Source organism: Quercus suber, unplaced genomic scaffold (genome assembly GCF_002906115.3).
Source record: "Quercus suber isolate HL8 unplaced genomic scaffold, Cork oak 2.0 scaffold_40, whole genome shotgun sequence".
Lineage (NCBI taxonomy): Eukaryota > Viridiplantae > Streptophyta > Magnoliopsida > Fagales > Fagaceae > Quercus > Quercus suber.
In genome coordinates this window covers 1,703,921-1,723,017 of record NW_027069505.1, presented here as the reverse complement: position 1 = coordinate 1,723,017, position 19,097 = coordinate 1,703,921, and the positions used below count along the sequence as shown (strand labels likewise).

At 35.0% G+C, this 19,097-nt stretch overlaps 2 protein-coding genes across 2 annotated transcripts; both read right to left on the bottom strand.

The window, feature by feature from the left end:
• Positions 1-893: 893 nt before the first annotated feature.
• On the bottom strand, positions 894-6,137 carry LOC112006400 (G-type lectin S-receptor-like serine/threonine-protein kinase CES101). Its single transcript, XM_065771200.1, is given in 8 exon segments — positions 894-1,411; positions 1,499-1,649; positions 1,763-1,967; positions 1,970-1,999; positions 2,118-2,328; positions 3,875-4,080; positions 4,168-4,320; positions 5,234-6,137. Coding segments are annotated over 8 exon segments (2,040 nt in total). The 5' UTR covers positions 6,006-6,137; the 3' UTR covers positions 894-1,099.
• A 3,037-nt stretch (positions 6,138-9,174) lies between these two features.
• On the bottom strand, positions 9,175-13,409 carry LOC112001979 (G-type lectin S-receptor-like serine/threonine-protein kinase CES101). The gene is made up of 5 exons (XM_065771208.1): positions 13,028-13,409; positions 10,118-10,333; positions 9,808-10,039; positions 9,568-9,718; positions 9,175-9,483 (listed from the first exon to the last, which is right to left on the bottom strand). Exons 1-5 carry the CDS (start codon positions 13,407-13,409, stop codon positions 9,175-9,177), a joined length of 1,290 nt encoding a protein of 429 aa, XP_065627280.1.
• Positions 13,410-19,097: the final 5,688 nt, after the last annotated feature.

Sequence of the window (19,097 nt, the reverse complement as noted above, 5' to 3'; positions counted from 1 at the left end):
AAGAAAAACCTAACCCTAGAGAGCTTCATAAGATTTTCTTTTTGAAACCCTAGCCTCCTCTTATAGAATAAAGAGTTCTTGCTGCGTTTCTTGTACGCCTTTGAGTTTTGTAACCAAGTAAAATCTCTTGCACCAATATTGAAGATCTTATTGGTGTTTCTATGTGAAGCTGCTACAAATCAACTACAACAATCAAAGGATTGTTGTGGAGTTAGTCACGTACTGGGATTCGTGCAAAGGAGTAAGCTGCGTATTGGGATCCACGCATTGGTTAGTCACGTACTTGGGAGCCGTGCATCAAAAGGGGAATTGTCACTACATAACAAGTCCAATTGGGTATTGGGGTAAGGGTTCAACTGTAGGTTGGTAAGGTACTTGGGATTCCTTTACTTGTAACCGCTTGTTGTGATAATAGTGGAGTTTTGGGAGTAGTGACCTGAAAATCACCCAGTGGGGTTTTTGCCGTAAGGGTTTTCTCCATTCGTAAACAAATAACCATGTCATTTAATTTCCGCTGCACAATTAGTTTATTGGTGATTTATTTGTGCTACCACGCGTTTGCATGATAAATTAATTAATTAATAACTTGGCTAATTAATTAATTAATTTAATCATAAGGGGTCATTCAGTTTGTGGCCTATCAGGTTAAACAAGGTTCCCTTTTCTTGTTGTTATTCATCTTAGCTCATTTTCATTCTCAGCTACAGTCTTGAGAGTGTTGTAGACTCTCTCTCTTTCTCTCCAAACAATAAGAGTAGGTCACCCTGTCCAGATTCCCCTTGTGGAAGAGAAAAAGCATTTGTGCTCAACAATTATTACTACAAAATAAGATACAGTAATGATACATATCATAATGAATCTAATCCAGTTTAATCAGTTAACTCACACAAGCATTATTAATTCTTCTCATTACTTTTAGCAATAAGAATTAAAGATAAATGTAATCAGATATTGGCATATAAGTATATAATCCTAATTAAAAATTGTAATAAATCATTGAACCATACAAGCTTGTAAAGTCGTAATAAAGTATAGCCCGAATCACAAAGGCATGTATATAGATACTAGATTTTCATACATAACTCGAGTATTTTAGTATTTATCTGGCATCCAATTCTGAAATTGTGACATTATTTTTTGAATAATTTTTTGACTTATTTTTAGAAACATCTAACTCTTTCATGATTGTGTTGATAAAAAATGCAGGTTGTTTCGGAGTAGATAGTTGAATAGTTTCATTTGCAAAAAAAGAAACAACATCTAGCATGGTGGGTCTATCTGTTGCCTGATCTTGTACGCATAAGAGACCAACATGAATGCATCTCAATACTTCAGATGGAACGAATGACTCATCTAGTATTGTTGGGTCTGTAAGCTCTAAACCTTTACCTTCATTCCATAATTGCCATGCCTGGTACAAGCCCAATTATTCGTAAGTGTTAGCTATTAAGTTCAAACTTCCATGCACATGATAAGAAGGGTCAAGAGGGAAACTTACATATCCTATAAGGTTGAGTGGATACTCAGAGTGATAATGACTATTGTTTTTCTTGCCACTGATGATTTCTAATAGTAGAACTCCAAAGCTGAATACATCAATTTTTATTGAAACAACACCATTCATTGCGTACTCTGGGGACATATAACCACTGAAGTAATAATTGACAATAAAATTTAGTGTATGAACAAGCACATATATTCACTCACACACGCTCACAAATAGAATTCAATTATGCATGCTTGAAAGGAAATGCATACTTACTATGTTCCAACAATCCTATTTGTGTTTTCTTCTGATCCTTTCAATCCAAATATTTTTGCCATGCCAAAATCAGATATTTTTGGATTCATCTCCTTATCAAGCAAAATGTTGCCTGCTTTTAAATCCCGGTGAATTATTGTTAGCCTTGAATATTTGTGAAGATAAACGAGTCCTTGAGCAATGCCTTCAATGATGTTGAAGCGTTTTTCCAATTTAATAAATACTTTTTAGTAGAATCTGACTCATAGTAGAAAATAATAGAAAGAAAATGATAAGTATATTAATTGACTTAGAATAAAAGAAAACAAAAATATCATCACATAACCAAATTTTCATAGTAATGAATATGTCTTACCGAAGAGGAAGAAATCTAAACTTTTGTTGGGCATGTACTCATATATTAGTATATTTTCTTCTTCTTGAATACAAAATCCTAAAAGTCGGACAAGATTAATGTGTTGGAGTTTGGCAATGAGAATAGCTTCATTCTTGAACTCTAGCAATCCTTGTCCAGAACTTCTTGAGAGTCTCTTAATTGCTATTTCTTTCCCATCAGCCAATTTACCCTGAAAATGTGTTGTGTTAGTCATATTTTACTCACATTACCTTAAATCAATCTCCACTTCCATTATTTAATTTTCTATCAGAGTTTTATCTAGCACTTGGGATGCGGCTCAAGTGCAAATTAATTGGTCAAATTGGATTAGCTAACTTGATTAGGTCTTAATTTAACCTCAAACCGCTCATTTTTGCCGTTCTTTTAGCCTCAAGAACCGCTTTATGGGAAAAAAGCAAGGAACCGTGCGAACCACGGTTAGACCTCACGGTTTTGAGAACCGTGATCAGACCACTTCTCACGGTTCCATACTACCCTTTGAATTTGAACATTAAAAAAAAAATTAAAAAAAAAAAAACAACAACAACACAGGAAAAAAAAAAAAAAAAAGCTTTAAATTCTGCTCCCTTCTGAAAACAAATATCAACCGTGAAAGAATTTGGAAAAAAAAAAAAAGCCACATTACCAGTGTGGATCATGGCAACGTTTTGCCTTGATAGATTGATTTTCATTTTTTTCCTTTTATTTCTTCCAGCTTCTTAAAGCCCTTTTTTACTTCTTCTCTGCCCCTTTGTTTCACTTGCTTTTCTTTCTCTGGGCTGCTTTTACGTTTCTGACTTCTTCTCCCTCTATCCCTTTAGTTTCATTTGCTTCCTTTCTTTGGGTTGCTTTTTAGCTTTTAGGTTTGTGATGGACAGCTAGGCACGTGTGTCTTGAGATTCTAATTTAAGAATTTACTTTTCAATTTTTTAGTGCTATAACTAAGTCCTTTACCTTTAATATTTTTGGTGAGGTGTTCAACTATCAATTTTAAGTTTCTGAAATGAGTTTTTTGCTCTCCGGACCATGGGAACTGGGAAGAGTTGGGCTTGACATTAATATTATGTAAATGGGCTTGACTAGAAGGTGGGGCTCAAGGCTCAAGACTTGTGTAAATGAGCTTGACATTGAGGTTCAAGGTTTTGGGCTTGATAACGTCATAATTAAGTCTGGTTATTAATATTATGTAAATGGGCTTGACATTGATAAATTATTAGATATTAACTAAAATATAGATTTATAGTTTTAATCGTACTATTTTAGTTAATTTTTTTTATTTGTACCAAATTAATATATTTATTTATATTTAAATTAATTATGACATCATTACTGTTCAACTCCAGTTTAACCTCGGTTCGACCTCAAAAACCTTGAATCTCTTCTCTTTATGGTTCAATGAATGGTCCGGATCTGAAAACCTTGTGTGAGACACGTAGCAAGCCACAAATTCAAGTGAGAAACTTCCCTAGCTAGCCGGCCAAACAAACCAAAATTCCAACCTCCTTTTGCTCTCATTTCTCACAGAGAACTAGAAAGAGCTAGAATGCTCAAGCTCTCTCCCTCTCTACAAATATGGGTCCAGCAGAAAAAAGGAGAAAGTTTCTTAACTTTCTTTTCAATTTTTTGCTTAAAGCTTGCTATAATGAGTCTAGTTCCCAATCTCTCAAGACCTTTAGTTGACGCTATAGTTTGATACTATAAAAAAAACTTATGAGAGATAGATGTGAAGAACTAACCTTATAAACTGGTCCAAAACCACCCTCTCCTAATTTATTTTCAGTTGAGAAATTACTTGTAGCATCATAAATGCTCTTGAAGCTGAATGTTTGCAATCCATCTTGCCCATCTTTGCTTTGTTTCTTCGCTTTGTCATGTACATTGCAAGTTATTGCATTTCCTCCAAGTTCCATTACGAGTATCTTTTGTTTCTTTTTTCTCTCCCCTAATTAAAATGATATTAAGCAAAATATTACTTAAAAATATGTTGCTAATTATATAAAATAAAATCTGTGGTAGGAGCATCGATTACCTTCAGCTTTTTGTTTTTTCCATTTTGAATGGTATAAGAAGCACAACAAGGCAATAATTATTCCCCCAATTGTCACGATGAGCCATATCCACCACCTATTGGCCCACCTGTTTTTTGAATTATTTCCCCAATTATCTGCATCTGGATCTGCATCTGGACAACCAAATTTTTAATGATCTACTAGCAATAGCAATTTCTTATCATTTATTATGCTTTTTTTTTTTTTTTATTAATTTTATTTGTGGAATCATTTCCTATGCTTTAAGATGCTGGGACCACTTGCGCTTTAGATATCAGAATAATAAGATCGGTAAAATTCATTGTTTCGTCAAGTGGTCCTTCACCTCTAGGGGGCTTCAAATCTTTTAAGATTTTTCTCTGTCTTTATATATTTTTTTAAGTAAGGACTCTTTATCCATAATTTTAAACAACACATAACTTTAATAATTGAAACTCTTATTTAGATACTTTTTAGGCGGGTGATTCAAGAATGAAAGGAACTGCAACAAGGATATTTGGTAAGCCAGAGCAAGTGTAACTTTAGGACCAACCGGTGAAAATTAACAAAGTATCGGAAGCTGTTTATTTTTTGTTTGATATCATAATATGAATATTGCTACAATTCCAAACTATTTTACAATATTTTTACAAAATTTTAATGTGGCCAATTTTTTATTGGTTTTCATATAGACCCACAATTAATATTACTTTTTCATTTATCAACAATTACTCACCACATCAGTAGTTTGTAACAAAATTTGTAAAATAGTTTGTATTTTTAACATTATTTCTCATAATATTGTATCATATAAGTTTTTGAGATCTTATAATTTTACACATTACTATAATAAGGCTATTCTATACATAAACTATTCAATAGAATTGTGGCATATCATAATTGTTTACATGAATGAAAATATAATTTAATAAATAAAGAAATAAAACATATCTTATGATAAAATATATAATCATAAGATAAATGTCTAATACTAATATTAAAAAAAAAATAGTATGATATTAAATTAGTAATAGGAGAAGGGGGGTTGGATTTGGCAAGAATGGTTACCTAAAATTACGCTTTTAAACATACTGATGGGCTTGCGCAGAGCAAGCCGATCAGTATGCTCGAATAGTACCTTCAGTGGGACGAGAAGGGGTGTGAATGGATATATAATGCTATCCTCGAATAGCTCGTTTGCATCAAGTATGCTCTGCTTGTCCGCACCGAATAAATCGGCAATTGTAGAGATGTCATCCCCCCAAGTAATCATATATGTAAGCAAGTACTTGAAGCCACTTGCCGTCTGATTGGGCGTGGGACAAGCGCACCTGAGTGGGACATTTACATTCACGCCGGCGCTCAGAGTCTCAACTGTTATATGAGGGTTCTGAAGCTTTATGGCCTGGCAAGTGGTGAGGCCCTGGTAGTTGTCGTTGGCGATGGTGAAAAAGGTGTCGTACGCCAGCACCTGGTATGAGCTGTTGTGCTGGTAGTGCTCACCCAAACATGAACAATTGACAGGGATGACGGTCTGGGTGTCGGTGGAGATGATCTGGGAGGTTGTGAAGTTGTTGATTTCAGCGAAGGAAATATTAGCGCCCAGGAGTTGGCCGATGGACAGTGGAGAACCGTAAGCAGGAGTGGATCGGAACGTGAGGTAGGATTGGCAACTGGTTTCGACGCCGTTGCATTTAAACCCATTCGTGATGTTTAGGTCTTGGTCGCAGTTGATCTGGTTGTTATTCACGTAAGGTTGTTGGGCTTTTGATGGATGTTGTTTCAGCAACACAACCAACAACAAAACGAAGCAAATGGAGTATAAATTAAATTTCTTCATATTCCGATTGCTATTACCAAATGGATATGCAATACAATTGTGAGGCTGAGGTGTGAAGATAAAGATGAATAGAAGAGACAGGTAAAAGAAGTGCAGAGTGGGTAAACTATTGCGGGAGGCTGTGGGCTCCCCACTTTTGGGACTTAATCTAGTGCAGTCTTAGAAATACAAATTATTTCCTAACTATTTATCATAGCTTTGACTTAGTAGATTGTTAACGATTGCTCACCGGTTACCGTATAAATTCATTATATTTTTTCATAGCTTACTCCTTGCCGCATCATAGTTGTGGTAAAAAAGTTAAATAATAATTTGTGATATTAGATATTTTCTTTTCTCCTTAATCTTAACCTTGAGCTGTACCGTAATTAATTTTTTAGTTTCTTTTAATTGAAAGTTTTGTTAGTTTACAACATACACATTTGCATGACTAGCACATATATGTGGAGATTAGATTAATTTTCATAACAAATAGTAGTAAGTAATGAATCTAATCACATATTAATAAATATAAATTTTGTGTCAAAATGTATGCAGTGTGTACATAGAAAAAATCTTTGATGAGAAGAATTCAAAGTCTTTGCCTTTAATCCACACCCCAGTCTTGTCACACTCAATTTCCAGTCTTGTCACACTCAATTTTCAATGATTATACTTTCACAGATAAAATTCACACAAGTAAAGCGGAGATTGAACTTCAAATCTCTTATTCAATCATAGATTTTTCAATTGAGTTAACTAAAATTCACTATTAAAATATAATATTACAACATTTTTAAATATTAGGCACTCAAAGGAAGAATTGGTATCCTAAAAAAGAAAAGCTAGCCCTCCTTAAAAAAGATTTGATCAGCTAGGCCCCTGAAAAACAGAAGAGATTAAATTCTATAATCATCTGCTATCAATGTTGAATTAAAATCTAACATCCGTACGTATTTCTTAAAGTGCCTGGACTAAAAAATTCCAACCAGAATGTCCATTTGGCTAAGACTAGGCTCTCCTTATCTCTAAGCTTTTGGCCTATGTACCAATACATCTGTCTCAGTATGAGTGAGTCTAATCAGTAAAAAAATAAATCAAACTGAGCAAAGATAAGCTTCCTTCCTTTGGTAGCCATATCAATGGAAAATTTTAAGACCAGATCATGAAGGTAGTCTAACTCGTTGATTGTCAATCACTAGAATTAACTGCTGGCTTTTTTGACCATTTTTCCTTTTGGTCAGATTATTGAACTTTCTTTTTTGACTTGATTACAGAATTGTTTGCCATGTGTTTATGACACCACACGTTGACCCTTATGTCAAAGCAAATTCGGATCTTTGTTCCAACATTCTCAGCGTGTGTTTGGGAAGCGCGTTTTGCACTTTTCTCAGTAGGTACATTTTTTGTGTGGGTCCCTATACTATTCACGGGATCCGCAAATATTTTTTTCAACAAAAATAACTATAAAACTGAGTTTCACAGCACTATTTACATATTTAAAAATTATTTTGTTACAGTATTTTCAGTTTTCAGCAATAAGCGGTATCTAAACAGACCCTTAATTCTTTGTTACAAAATCTCAGCATTTTTGTATTCTTACTTTTCTTACCTAATTTGTGCACTCATTAACCTGAATCTTTAGGTTCCACTTGTTTTGAGGGAATAATCATCAGTAGCTGACCAAGAGAAGAAATGTTGATCATGTAAAGTTCTCTACCACTAACCTTAACTGATATTCATAAAATTAATCTAGGCAGGAGCTTAAAAAATAAACAAGAAAGAGAAAATAAAAAGATGTAGCAGTAGTGCTCAAAAAGATCTATTTTTGCGGTGTAAGGAAAATTTGGAATTGCAATTCACATCTGATGGTTTTAGTGTATGGAAGTGGTTATAGATATTGATAGGCCAAAAACGTATTGACCCTTTGTGATTAAATTAATTTATTAATTAATTAGCCAAATTATTAATTAATCAAATTAACATGCAAACGCGTGGTAGCACAAACAAATCACCAATTAAATTAAGTGCAGCGGAAAATAAATTTGACACAGTGATTTGTTTACGAATGGAGAAAACCTACATGGCAAAAACCCCACCGGGTGATTTTCAAGTCTCCACTCCCGAAATTCCACTATTATCACAACAAGCAGTTACAAGTAAAGGAATCTCAGTACCTTATACCAACCTACAGTTGAACACTTATCCCAATACCCAATTGGATTTGTTCTGTGATAACAATTTTCCCTTTTGATGTACAGCTCCCAAGTACGTGACTAAACAATTGCACGGATCCCAGTACGCGACTCCAATCACCAACTAGAGAAGGTTGTTGGCTGCAAAGTTCTTCAGTTCATCCTAATGATGAAGATCAAGAAGATGCTTGGTCACAAAACCCTACGGTGCACATACACAGCAACTTCTTCAAGAATGATGAGCTAGGGCAAAACTTTGTTTCCGATCACAATTTGCTTGAGCAAACTTCTCTCAAAGCTTGTGCAACTTGTGTACCCTTTGACAACCCTTAAAACAATCATTTTATATGTCTAGGGTTAGGAGAAAAGAAGGCCCAAATACATAAACACGGATTCCAAAAAAATCATATCAGAATTCTGAAATTCTTAAACCTCGATAGATAGAAGGTGTCGAGAAGCTGTCGAGCACACAGGGCTGGAACAGCTTACTTAAGCTCGATAGATGCAGTTGTCGAGCCAGCTGTCAAGCTTTAATGATTTTGCACTTCTCAGCTTGTTTCTTGGATAGACTTGATAACTTCAATACTTGATCTTGAAACACAATTTCTTGAAGCATTAAATACATCCTAGATCTACCCAATTTACAAGTAAAGTGCGTTTTGTCAAAGGATTAGCCAATTACATAAAATAATGACATATGTTCTAAACAAGTGAACCACATATGTCATAACAGATATGATTGTTTTGCTTGGTGTGGATCATTTTTCGTAGAGCATATGCTAACATGTGTAAAGTAATAACATTCGAAAGAAGATAATCAAATAAATTTTAAACTACAGTGCGCATAGAGCCATATACATAGACATATATATCTTGTGATTCTTCCAGAATGAAAATGTGACACACACAACCACCATGTTAACATGGGATATTACTGTTGCTTTCTATGGTAAAATTTGCTTTACGGCAATATAGGTTGAAAGACTCAGGTCCCTTCACCTTGGTACCATCTCTGAAATTGATACTCCATTTGATGAACAATTTTCTGGTCTGCAATCTACAATTCCTACCTCTGACATATTCCTTCCCAGGAAAAATGCCAGTTGCTTTGGTGTAGGTAGCTTATTAGCCTCATTATATATCATAAATATCACATCTAACATGGCAGGCCTATCAACTGGGCATTCTTGGACGCACAGGAGACCCACATGAATGCACCTCAACACTTGATCAATGTGATCTAAATCACCTAAAGCTGTATCAATTAACTCCAAGCCTCTACCTTGTCCCCACAACTCCCATGCCTGAAACAATTCCAAGATTCTTACGGTCATGAACTATAACATGGTTGTTTAGGCAAAATAAGCTTAGTGTCATTAGGAACTTACATATCCAATAAGATTGAGAGGCCGTTCAGAATGGTAACTACTATAATTCTTTTGACTACTAACATTCTCCAGTAATAAGACTCCGAAGCTAAAGATATCTGATTTTATTGAGAAAACTCCCTCCATCACATACTCCAGAGGCATATAACCACTGAACAATTGAACAAACTTTGTTAGTACACATTCATGTAAGCACATTCATATCCATGCACTTTGTCGCAAAGTGGTTTAATCACTTACTATGTCCCAACAACTCCGTTTGTGTTTACTTTAGAATCATTTGACCCAAATATTCTAGCCATACCAAACTCCAAAATCTTTGGATTCATCTCATCATCAAGTAAAATGTTACTAGCCTTCAAGTCTCTGTGAATTATTCTTAATCTAGAGTAGTTATGAAGGTATAAAAGCTCTTGAAGGATCCCTTGAATGATGTTGAAGCGTTTCTTCCAACCTAGAATATTCTTCTTTGCAGGATTTGTAGTAGAGCATATGCGTGAGCAATTGACAAAAACCAAAAGAAAGATAATTAACTAAAATGTCAAAATTTTCTTACTGAAGAGGAAAAAGTCAAGGCTTTTATTAGGCATGTAATCATAGATGAGCATCCTCTCTTCTTTATGAATGCAACTTCCAAAAAGCCTAACAAGATTAGTGTGCTGCAGTTTGGCAATTAGTATTGCTTCATTCTTTAACTCCAAAAATCCTTGTCCAGAATTTCTTGAGAGCCTTTTTATTACAACTTCTTGCCCATCAGGCAGTTGCCCTTGAAATAATAACTAATTAGTCTTAATCTAACAACTTCTCTTTAATTTTTCTGTCATTTTATTAAAAGTTTTATGAAGTATACCTTATAAACAGATCCAAACCCACCATCTTTCTCGTTGTTTTTCTTCCCTATTAATTAAGGTAAGACAAGGTAAGGGATAAATCATTAATTTAATTATTATTTAGATGCATATAAATCCAATTATCATTGAGGCATTACCTAAAGATCTAAGTTTTTCTTGTATCACATAGTATATAAATCTGAACATGAGTACATTAAGACCACCTATTGTTTCAATTGTGATCCATATTCACTGTTTAGCTGCATTAAAAATGGAATAAGATTAAAAAAAAATTATACATTTAGAATCACCAAAAACAAAAAATGAAGAAAGAAGCTTAATAAAGAACGATACATAAAGATAGAAACTAAGGTTATGTTTGGATAGCCCCGTTTTCGTCACTCATATCTCAGTTTTGATAACTCATATCTCAAAACTGGTGGGCCCCACGCATCACAACTCTGTTTGGCATAATTTCTTTAACTCATTTCCTTAACTCAGTTCTCAGTTTTTTGAGTTAAGAATCCGAAAACCGAGTGAAGGCAAAATGTTGTTTTCAAAACACCAAAATTGAGTTTCAATGGCAAAGTTGTAAATACCTGGTAAACCTGTGGGCCCCACGGCCGAGTCTTGTCCCATCAAAAGTGAAGTTCCCACAGGCATGCCCAACGGTCACATGCCATTACTCTCTCCAACCAACCCTCTTCACTCTTTCATCACTCTCATCAGAGCACTGAAGCTACCTCTCAACCAAAAAACTCTCTCCTCCTCTCCCAAACCCATGGTGCGTCCTGACGGCAGACCAAGCTCCGACGTCCTTCCCGACCTTTAAAGCTCTAGTGTCGGCCTTTGAACAACATCAGCTTCGCCGCTCCAAGTTTCGCTACACCAGGACCTTAAGACCGACCCTTTTTTATTAAGAGGTACCCACGATCCTTCCCCCTTCAACTTATCTTCTCAGTTTCCTTTATGTTTTGTTTATTTTGTTTTCCATTTTCAATGCTTTGTGTTGTGAATGTTTGCCCGGATTTGTGGGTATTGCTTTTTTTGGGGGGGGGTTTTTTTTTTTTTTTTTTTTTTTTTTTTTTTTCATTTAAATACATTTTAATCTTATTATATTTTAAAAAATTGATTGTTGATTTGTTTTTTGGGCTTAAAGATTGACATACTAATTGAAATATGAGTTATAATTTTAAGATCCTTAATAATTTATATGAGTTTTAATCAAATATTATACATACATATTTATAATAATGGCAACTTTGTAATAGTATGCCGAAATAGACTGGTACCAAAATATTTTGTTCTAATGGACAAACCAAAACAGGAGCCTTGGGTATGCTTTGGGCAATTGGGGTAATGGACTAGCTGACAAGTGGTAGTAAAGTAAGTAAACAAATAATTATAAAAGAAAAAAAGAAATTAAACTATGCAATTGTAAGGCAGTGGGGTGAGGCATTATATTTACTAGTTATTATTTACATTCCGGTAATGGGGTGTGTGCTAGACTGTTAGTGGCCAAAAAAGAAAATTAATGAAACAACTAAACAACAAAAATTTATGTTGCGTTAAATTGTTAATAGAGTCATGCTATGGAAATAATAATAAATATTAATATTTTTATTATATCAAGAAATAATATTTCAATTGAACTTATAGTTTATTATTTATTTTGTGCTAGTATTATGGACAAATATTTGATATGAAAATCATGTACCCAAGATTCATTTCTTACCCAAAATATTATAGACAAAATTTTTTTTGTTATTAATATATAAAGTTCTCTTTTTATTAAATTGTTTAATTTAAGTTCCTAAAGGACTATTCTGAAAAAATATTTTTAGAGCCGCCATTGTTTGAGAGACCATGTAGGATTTTTTTTGAGAATAAATATAAAACACAAACTATTTTATTAGTTAACCAAGGTTTAAAACTAATTTGATATCTAACGATTTGAGTCTTCTAAACTCGATTTCACTATAGCAAATTGAGTTTAAGCCACTCGATTTCTGTTTTTAAATTTACTGTTCACCATCTTTGTCCTTCGTTTTTTTTTTTTTTTTTTCTTTACTTCTTTCTCCATTTCAGGTCCTGTTCACCATCTTCTTCCAAGCAAGAAAAAATCACAGCAACGCAGCCCAGAAAATAGCAATGCAAAAACCTAGAAAACACCAACTCAGAAACCCAGAAATCACAGCTACGCAGCCCAGAAACCAATGTAGAAACACAGCAACGCAGCCCAGAAAACACCAATGCAGAAACCCAGAAAACAAGATGGTGAACAGGACCTGAAATGGAGAAAAAAAAACGAAGGAAGAAGATAGTGAACAGTAAATTTAAAAAACAGAAATCGAGGGGCTTAAACTCGATTTGCTGCAGTGAAATCAAGTTTAGAAGACTCGAGTTGTTAGATACCAAATTAGTTTCAAACCTTGGTTAATTAATAAAATAGTTTTGGTTTTATAGTTATTTTCAAAAAAAATCCGACCATGTATGACCCGCTTTCCAATTAACTCCAATTTTCATTCCTGGCAAAATTTTGTGAGTAGGATAATCAAAGCTTTGCCACAATTCCCGTTTCTCAAGTCCCTCCGAATTCAGTTCGGGCAGTACGTGCAGTACAAAGTTACCAGTATCAAGTAGAACAGCAATTGTATTACTGCCTTCTTGTCCGGTATATATTACAATAGAAAGACTCACATTGTATGAAAATTTCAAGTTTCCGTGGTCATCAATGGTAAGACTTGCAGATTTGTTAAAGATTGGAGTGTCCCGATTGGCAATCCACACTAAATTCTCCAGGCGTGCACGGTTGTCGTTGTACCATATTCCCAAGTAGTAATTGTTATTTGTAAGGCTGAAGAATCCTAGTATAAAGATTCCTTGATCTGAAACTAATTCATCCCCAATCTTCATCTCCTGTCTTTGCACTAATCTGTCTAGCTGGGAAGATAGCCCAAGGAAGAGTAGCAAACACAATAAACCAAGCACAAGTTTTCGAAGAGTAGCCATAACAGACAGTGTTTGATTTTTTTATTATTTATTTATTTATTTGTTAGCAGAAGCGGTAGGAAGTGAAAACTCAGCTGGATGATGTAATGCAAGATCAAGATCCACCAACTTTTTTCAAAATGGAAGGAGAATTTGGAAGAACAGAGCTCGGGAAATGAAGGTTTTAGAAGACACAAATGAAAAAGGCGTTAGAGGAAGGGATGAGGAGGCGTGCGGTATACAGCGTTGTGTTCCCAGAAGTCTACACGGTGGAGGAAAGTCCATATAGGGTGGAAGAAGCAGGTCTTATCACGGCCCCACGGTTCACCCCTTGTCATGGAGTGGGCCATCCATAGATTATGGGACGTATAGGTGCCTGGGATCAACGATTTGTGTGAGTAGTCCGCTAGTGTCCATGGATTGAGAAATCTGTGACCCAAGCCAAGTCATTCATTCCTTAAAAACCAACACATCCCAAATTTGGCAATCGGCATTGTTTCGTATATCTTCACTTTCTTTTGTGCGATGGATGAACCACCAAAAAGTTACTAAAACAGTATCCATTTCTCCAAAGTCCCCGATCTTCATGCCCTGAACATATCCTTACTTGAATGTTAGTCATTGAAAATGGTGTTTTCTCTTTCCCAAGGATGTTACATATATAAGGCCTGTTTGGTTTTGAAGAATATTTCTAGGTTTTTAGATCAGAGAGGCCGCGAGGAAATATTTCGTTGCATAATTTTCTTGTACGTAATTATTTCTTGTGCAACCTTTGGATGCTTAATTATTCCAGTTGTCTAATGTAATGTGAGGTATGTGCTGCTTTGCATTGTTTGTCGGAAGTTCAACTTTAAGTAAAAAATTTGTTTTACACGGTGTGTATGTAATTTAAATTTGCATTTTCAAGTTATAACACTATGTGTACGTTTGTATTATGATTAAAAATTAAAATTATTTTACTATTCAGCTTACTTTTGCTATTATTCATGAGTCTCATTGTACTTTTTGACACTATTCATGAGTTTCACTGCACTTTTTCAACTAACTTTTACCTTTATTTACAGTACTTTCAGCAATAATTTTTTAGTTTCAACAAAATAAGCAGTATTCAAATACACCCTATGTGTAGAACACACCATGAAAATAATTATCACCCTATAGACTGTGGTAGAACTTTTATAATTTTATATTCAACCTTAAAGTACTTTTCCTCTCATAAAAAAAACTTAAAATACTCCATTTGTTTTGAAATAAAATATTTTTCATAAAAGTATTCACATTTTTATGTGTTTACTTGCATGTGAAATTTGGTTAAATTTGTAAAATATGTAAAAAGTTGTAAAATTTTTACCTTTAAAAACTTGATAAAATATTTTACAAAAACACACACTAGTCCTCTTCACCCCATTTTGAGGCAAAGTCACTAGTCTAGCGTGTATACAGCTAGTGTCGACAGTCAGGTTGTCGGAGCCAGCGTTTCGGTAGCCAATGCCACCGCTCTAGCGGCTAGTGCTGAGCCACCAGTTTTTCTGGTTTGTACTTAAAAAATTTAACATCATACCAAATACACAAAAATATTTTACATTTGAAATATTTTACTTCAAAACAAATATAGTATAAGTTGCAAAAGGCACGATTTTCTTAAAATGATTAAAAATACTTTTTATGCTAAGTTTATTATTTGAGCTCTTGTTAAAAAAAAAGAAAAGAAAAAAAAAAGAGTGAATTAATTGTCCACCTCTGAAATCATCTTCCTTTTCTCTCTCCAAATTATTCACACAAAAACCCCAATACTACAAAAATTCTCAAATCAAGATGAAAACCTCAAATATACCACCCATAAACCCCAAAATTACATTAGAAAAAGACTCTCAATATGGATCTCTTGACGTTGCACCATCACATTTTAGAAATTTATAATTTACTTTAAAACTAGGGTTAAATGTTTACAGTTTAAGTAGTTTTCCTTAGTAACAATTGTATGAATGTTGACCATTAATTGAATTATGTAGATTCACAGGAGAAAATAAGTATTTATAAATGAAAATAGTAACAATTAGTTTAAAAAAAAAATTTGTTTCAAACGATTCTAAAATAGAAAAGACTTTTATTTGCCCTTTAATATCATTTATAACATTTAAAAACTCTCTAACAATTGGTTATCAAATGGTTTTAATAGTTTTACAGTTTTTTAGCAGTACAGTTCTCAAACGTTCTAAACACTATTCTTTTTTTTTTTTTTGCGAGTAAAATTCTTTATTGCAAAAACTCTACAACCACAGTTTTACTGCTGAAATTCTACTTCCTACTACAATTCCAAACTAATCCAGTGAGCTTGAATTGAAAAGCTTTTGATCGTTTTGAGTATGGCATATTACAATGAATTGTGCTTTCAAGCCATGGATTCATGAAGAATGAATAGTGAATTGTTGAGCTTTTTTCCCTAAAAGCTCCAAATTTAAACTTTAGCCTTAAATTTTTATTTTATTTTGATGGGATAGCAAAAATTACATCTATGGTTCATCCAGAGGAGTCGTCCATGATCACCAATTAGCCAAATGGCCAAACGATCTCTGATTCATCCAGATATGTCGTCCAGAGTATTGATCAACTGAATAAACCTCAGGGAATCAGGTTGGAAGAGTCATCCATGTGCAAAGCCCATGGACGACCACACAACAGTAACAAAGAATCGTCCATGGGCATTGCACATGGACGACCATACAACAGCAAATTCTGGAGCGGTTAATCGACCCGTGTTCTTCGCCACCAATTCCTCCAAGTATGTAACTTCCAGCAGCAGTTGTAATTTCTATAGCCGTTGAGGAGGATATGTCCGGATTCCACAAATCTGGGGGAAGTTATTGAACCAATAACCGCCCTAAAGTTCCCTATATAAGGACCGGTCTGAACCAAGCAAAGGTATGAAAAAATTCTGAGATTTTTACTCCCAATACAGTTAGAACTCCATTCGAGGGAAGATACTAACTTAGTCATCGGAGGGTCTTAGGCCGGTCCACCCCAGTCTCCTTTGATATTTTGTTTATTTTTCAGGCCTTTGCTACCACCTTCAGCCCATCGAAGCCGAGTTGTCCAGCATATTGATTCTGTTCTTCATCATATTTTATTATTATTATTATTTTTTCAAGTTTAAGGATACCTTTAAAGATCCGCAGTGAAATTGTGAAAAGTTTGGAAGTTTCTACTAAAATAGTTTGAAAAGCTCTTACTGAACTTTGACACTCCTTTAAAAGCTAAACCAAATATGTCCAGATACCTAGAATATTTATACGCGGACATGTTAATATGCCCGATCATGAAGGATAAAAACAAGTATGAGTACTTGAATTTGTGAAAAATAGGTCAACTCAAATCCACCCTGCTATAAGAGCACTAACATTAACACTTCTAAAAACATGTTTTATCATATTGCAATTTTTTGCCAAAGGTTTTGTAACCGAATTGGCACCTCCCCATACACAAAGTGCTTGGGGGTCTAGGGGAGAAAGGGTTTGAGCTGTGAGGTTAGCAGCATGTTGTAATTATTTCTCAAAAAAAAAAAAAAAAAAAGGTGATTTTAGATGAGCAATATAATCCAATGTGGGAGAGCTTCAAAGAGCCTACTGATACAATTTTGCCAGGCCAAACACTGTACAAGAATACCACACTCAGGTCTCGCCAATCTGACACAAATTATTCTAAAGGGCGCTTCCAGCTCGCTTTTCAGTTGATGGAAATCTGGTGCTTTATTCTCTATCCGTGCCATCTGAAATCCTTGGAAAGCTTATTTTTCTAGCTGGACAGTAAACTTGGCAACACAGTTGAACTTTACTGAGGCCGGATACATGTACGTCCAAAACGCAATATTAACCAATTGGTTCAACGTTTTCAAGAAAGATCCTGGCTCAAATGAAACTTTCTACCACATGGCTAGGATTGATCTTGATGGAGTCTTCAGACTATACAAACAGCTCAGAAAGGAGGATACCACAAGTGTGGAAGTAGTCCTGCATCATGGACTGAAGTAAATGGCATTCCTGATAATATTTTGAGATCATTTGTTAATTATGCTAATGGTGGTGGGTTCTGCGGACCCAACAGCATTGTACTAGAGAGAAAGTGGTTATAGTCATGCATCTTGCTCTTGTCCTGTTGGATTTTCTGCCTTGGACCAAATCGGACTATTGGACAGGCTGCAAACCAAATTTCACAGTATCTAACTGTCACAATGGACGGGAAGCAAATAAAGAGTTTGATTTTGTAAAGCTAACAAACACAGACTGGCCGGTCTCAGATAACAACTTCTTAAAGGATCTGCAGTTGATGAGTCAACGTGCAGACAGCTATGCTCAATGATTGCTTGTGTGTTGTGGCAGTTTATGATTGATAAAGATAAATCTTGCTGGAAGACGAAGTATCTCCTCTGTCTAATGGAAGAAAGAACACAAATATTACAAGAATTGCTCTCATCAAAGTACCTAAAGGTCATGGTTCAGATATGAAAGGCAAGTCAGATAAGAAAGGTGAGCCAATGGTAGTTATCTTGGCAGTACTACTTAGCAGCTCTGCATTCCTCAATATCCTTTTCTTCTTAGCTAGTTTCGTGGCTAGTTTCTACATCTACCATAAAAGGTGAATATGCCATGGAATATTGACAGCACACTCGCAATAAATGTGAGAAGCTATACATATAAAGAGCTCGAACAAGCAACCATGGGCTTCAAGCCAATATTGGGTAAAGGTGCTTTTGGAACTGTTTATAAAGGTGTCCTTGCATTAGAGTCTAAAATATTTGTTGCAGTCAGAAGTTAGACAAGGTAGTAGAAGAAGGTGAGAAGGAATTCAAAACTGAAGTGAATGTTATCGGTCAGACTCATCACAAGAATTTAGTCCGTTTGCTTGGCTATTGTGATGAGGGACAGCACGGCTTCTGCTTTATGAGTACATGAGTAATGGCTCTCTAGCTAGTTTTCTCTTTGGGATATCTAAGCCTCATTGGAACCAAAGAGTGAAAATTGCTTCTGGAATAGCAAAAGGCCTAATGTATTTACATGAAGAGTGCAGCACCCAGATTATTCATTGTGACATAAAGCCTCAAAACATACTTCTAGATGAGTACTTTACCCCAAGGATTGCTGATTTGGATTAGCAAAGCTTTTGTTGACGGAGAAAAGTCGAGCAGCTCTTTCAGCAATAAGAGGGACAATTGGTACTTTGCACCTGAATGGTTTACCCAAGCATCCATTTCAGTTAAGGTTGATGTGTCAGTTTTGGGTGATGTTACTTGAGATCATTTGTTGCAAGTCCTGCATGCCTTTGCAAGGGAAGAAGAGGAGGCATTTATAGTTTGGGCTTATGTATGCTACAAAGATAAAGATTAGATAAGCTGATAGAAACGATGAGGAGGCAAGGAATGACATGAAGAGGCTAGAGAGGCTTGTGATTGTGGCACTCCTGGTGTATTCAAGGAGATCCTTCCTAAGACCCACACAATGAAGAAGGTCAACAAATGCTTGAAGGAGTAATTGAAGTTTCTGTACCCCCAAGTCCTCCTTTGTATACTTCCTCTTCGTCTTCAAAAAGTAGTTCATTTTTTTGATTTTTTCATTGTCCTCAGTTTCTGTGCCCATTTATGATGGATGAGAAATGGGTAACTTTGTACATACACTGAGTATTTAGCTCCCTATTTAAATGAAACGACAGCAAGTG

What these genes read in the sequence shown, in the direction of transcription:
- LOC112001979 (XM_065771208.1), bottom strand. Translation starts at nt 13,409, where the DNA reads ATGGCTACTCTTCGAAAACTTGTGCTTGGTTTATTGTGTTTGCTACTC. An exon ending in TGCTGTTCTACTTGATACTG is followed by an intron (nt 10,334 to 13,027) that starts GTAACTTTGTAC and finishes TATTATTTCAAG; the next exon opens with GGCAACTGCCTGATGGGCAA. An exon ending in CTCTCAATCTTATTGGATAT is followed by an intron (nt 9,484 to 9,567) that starts GTAAGTTCCTAA and finishes GAATTGTTTCAG; the next exon opens with GCATGGGAGTTGTGGGGACA.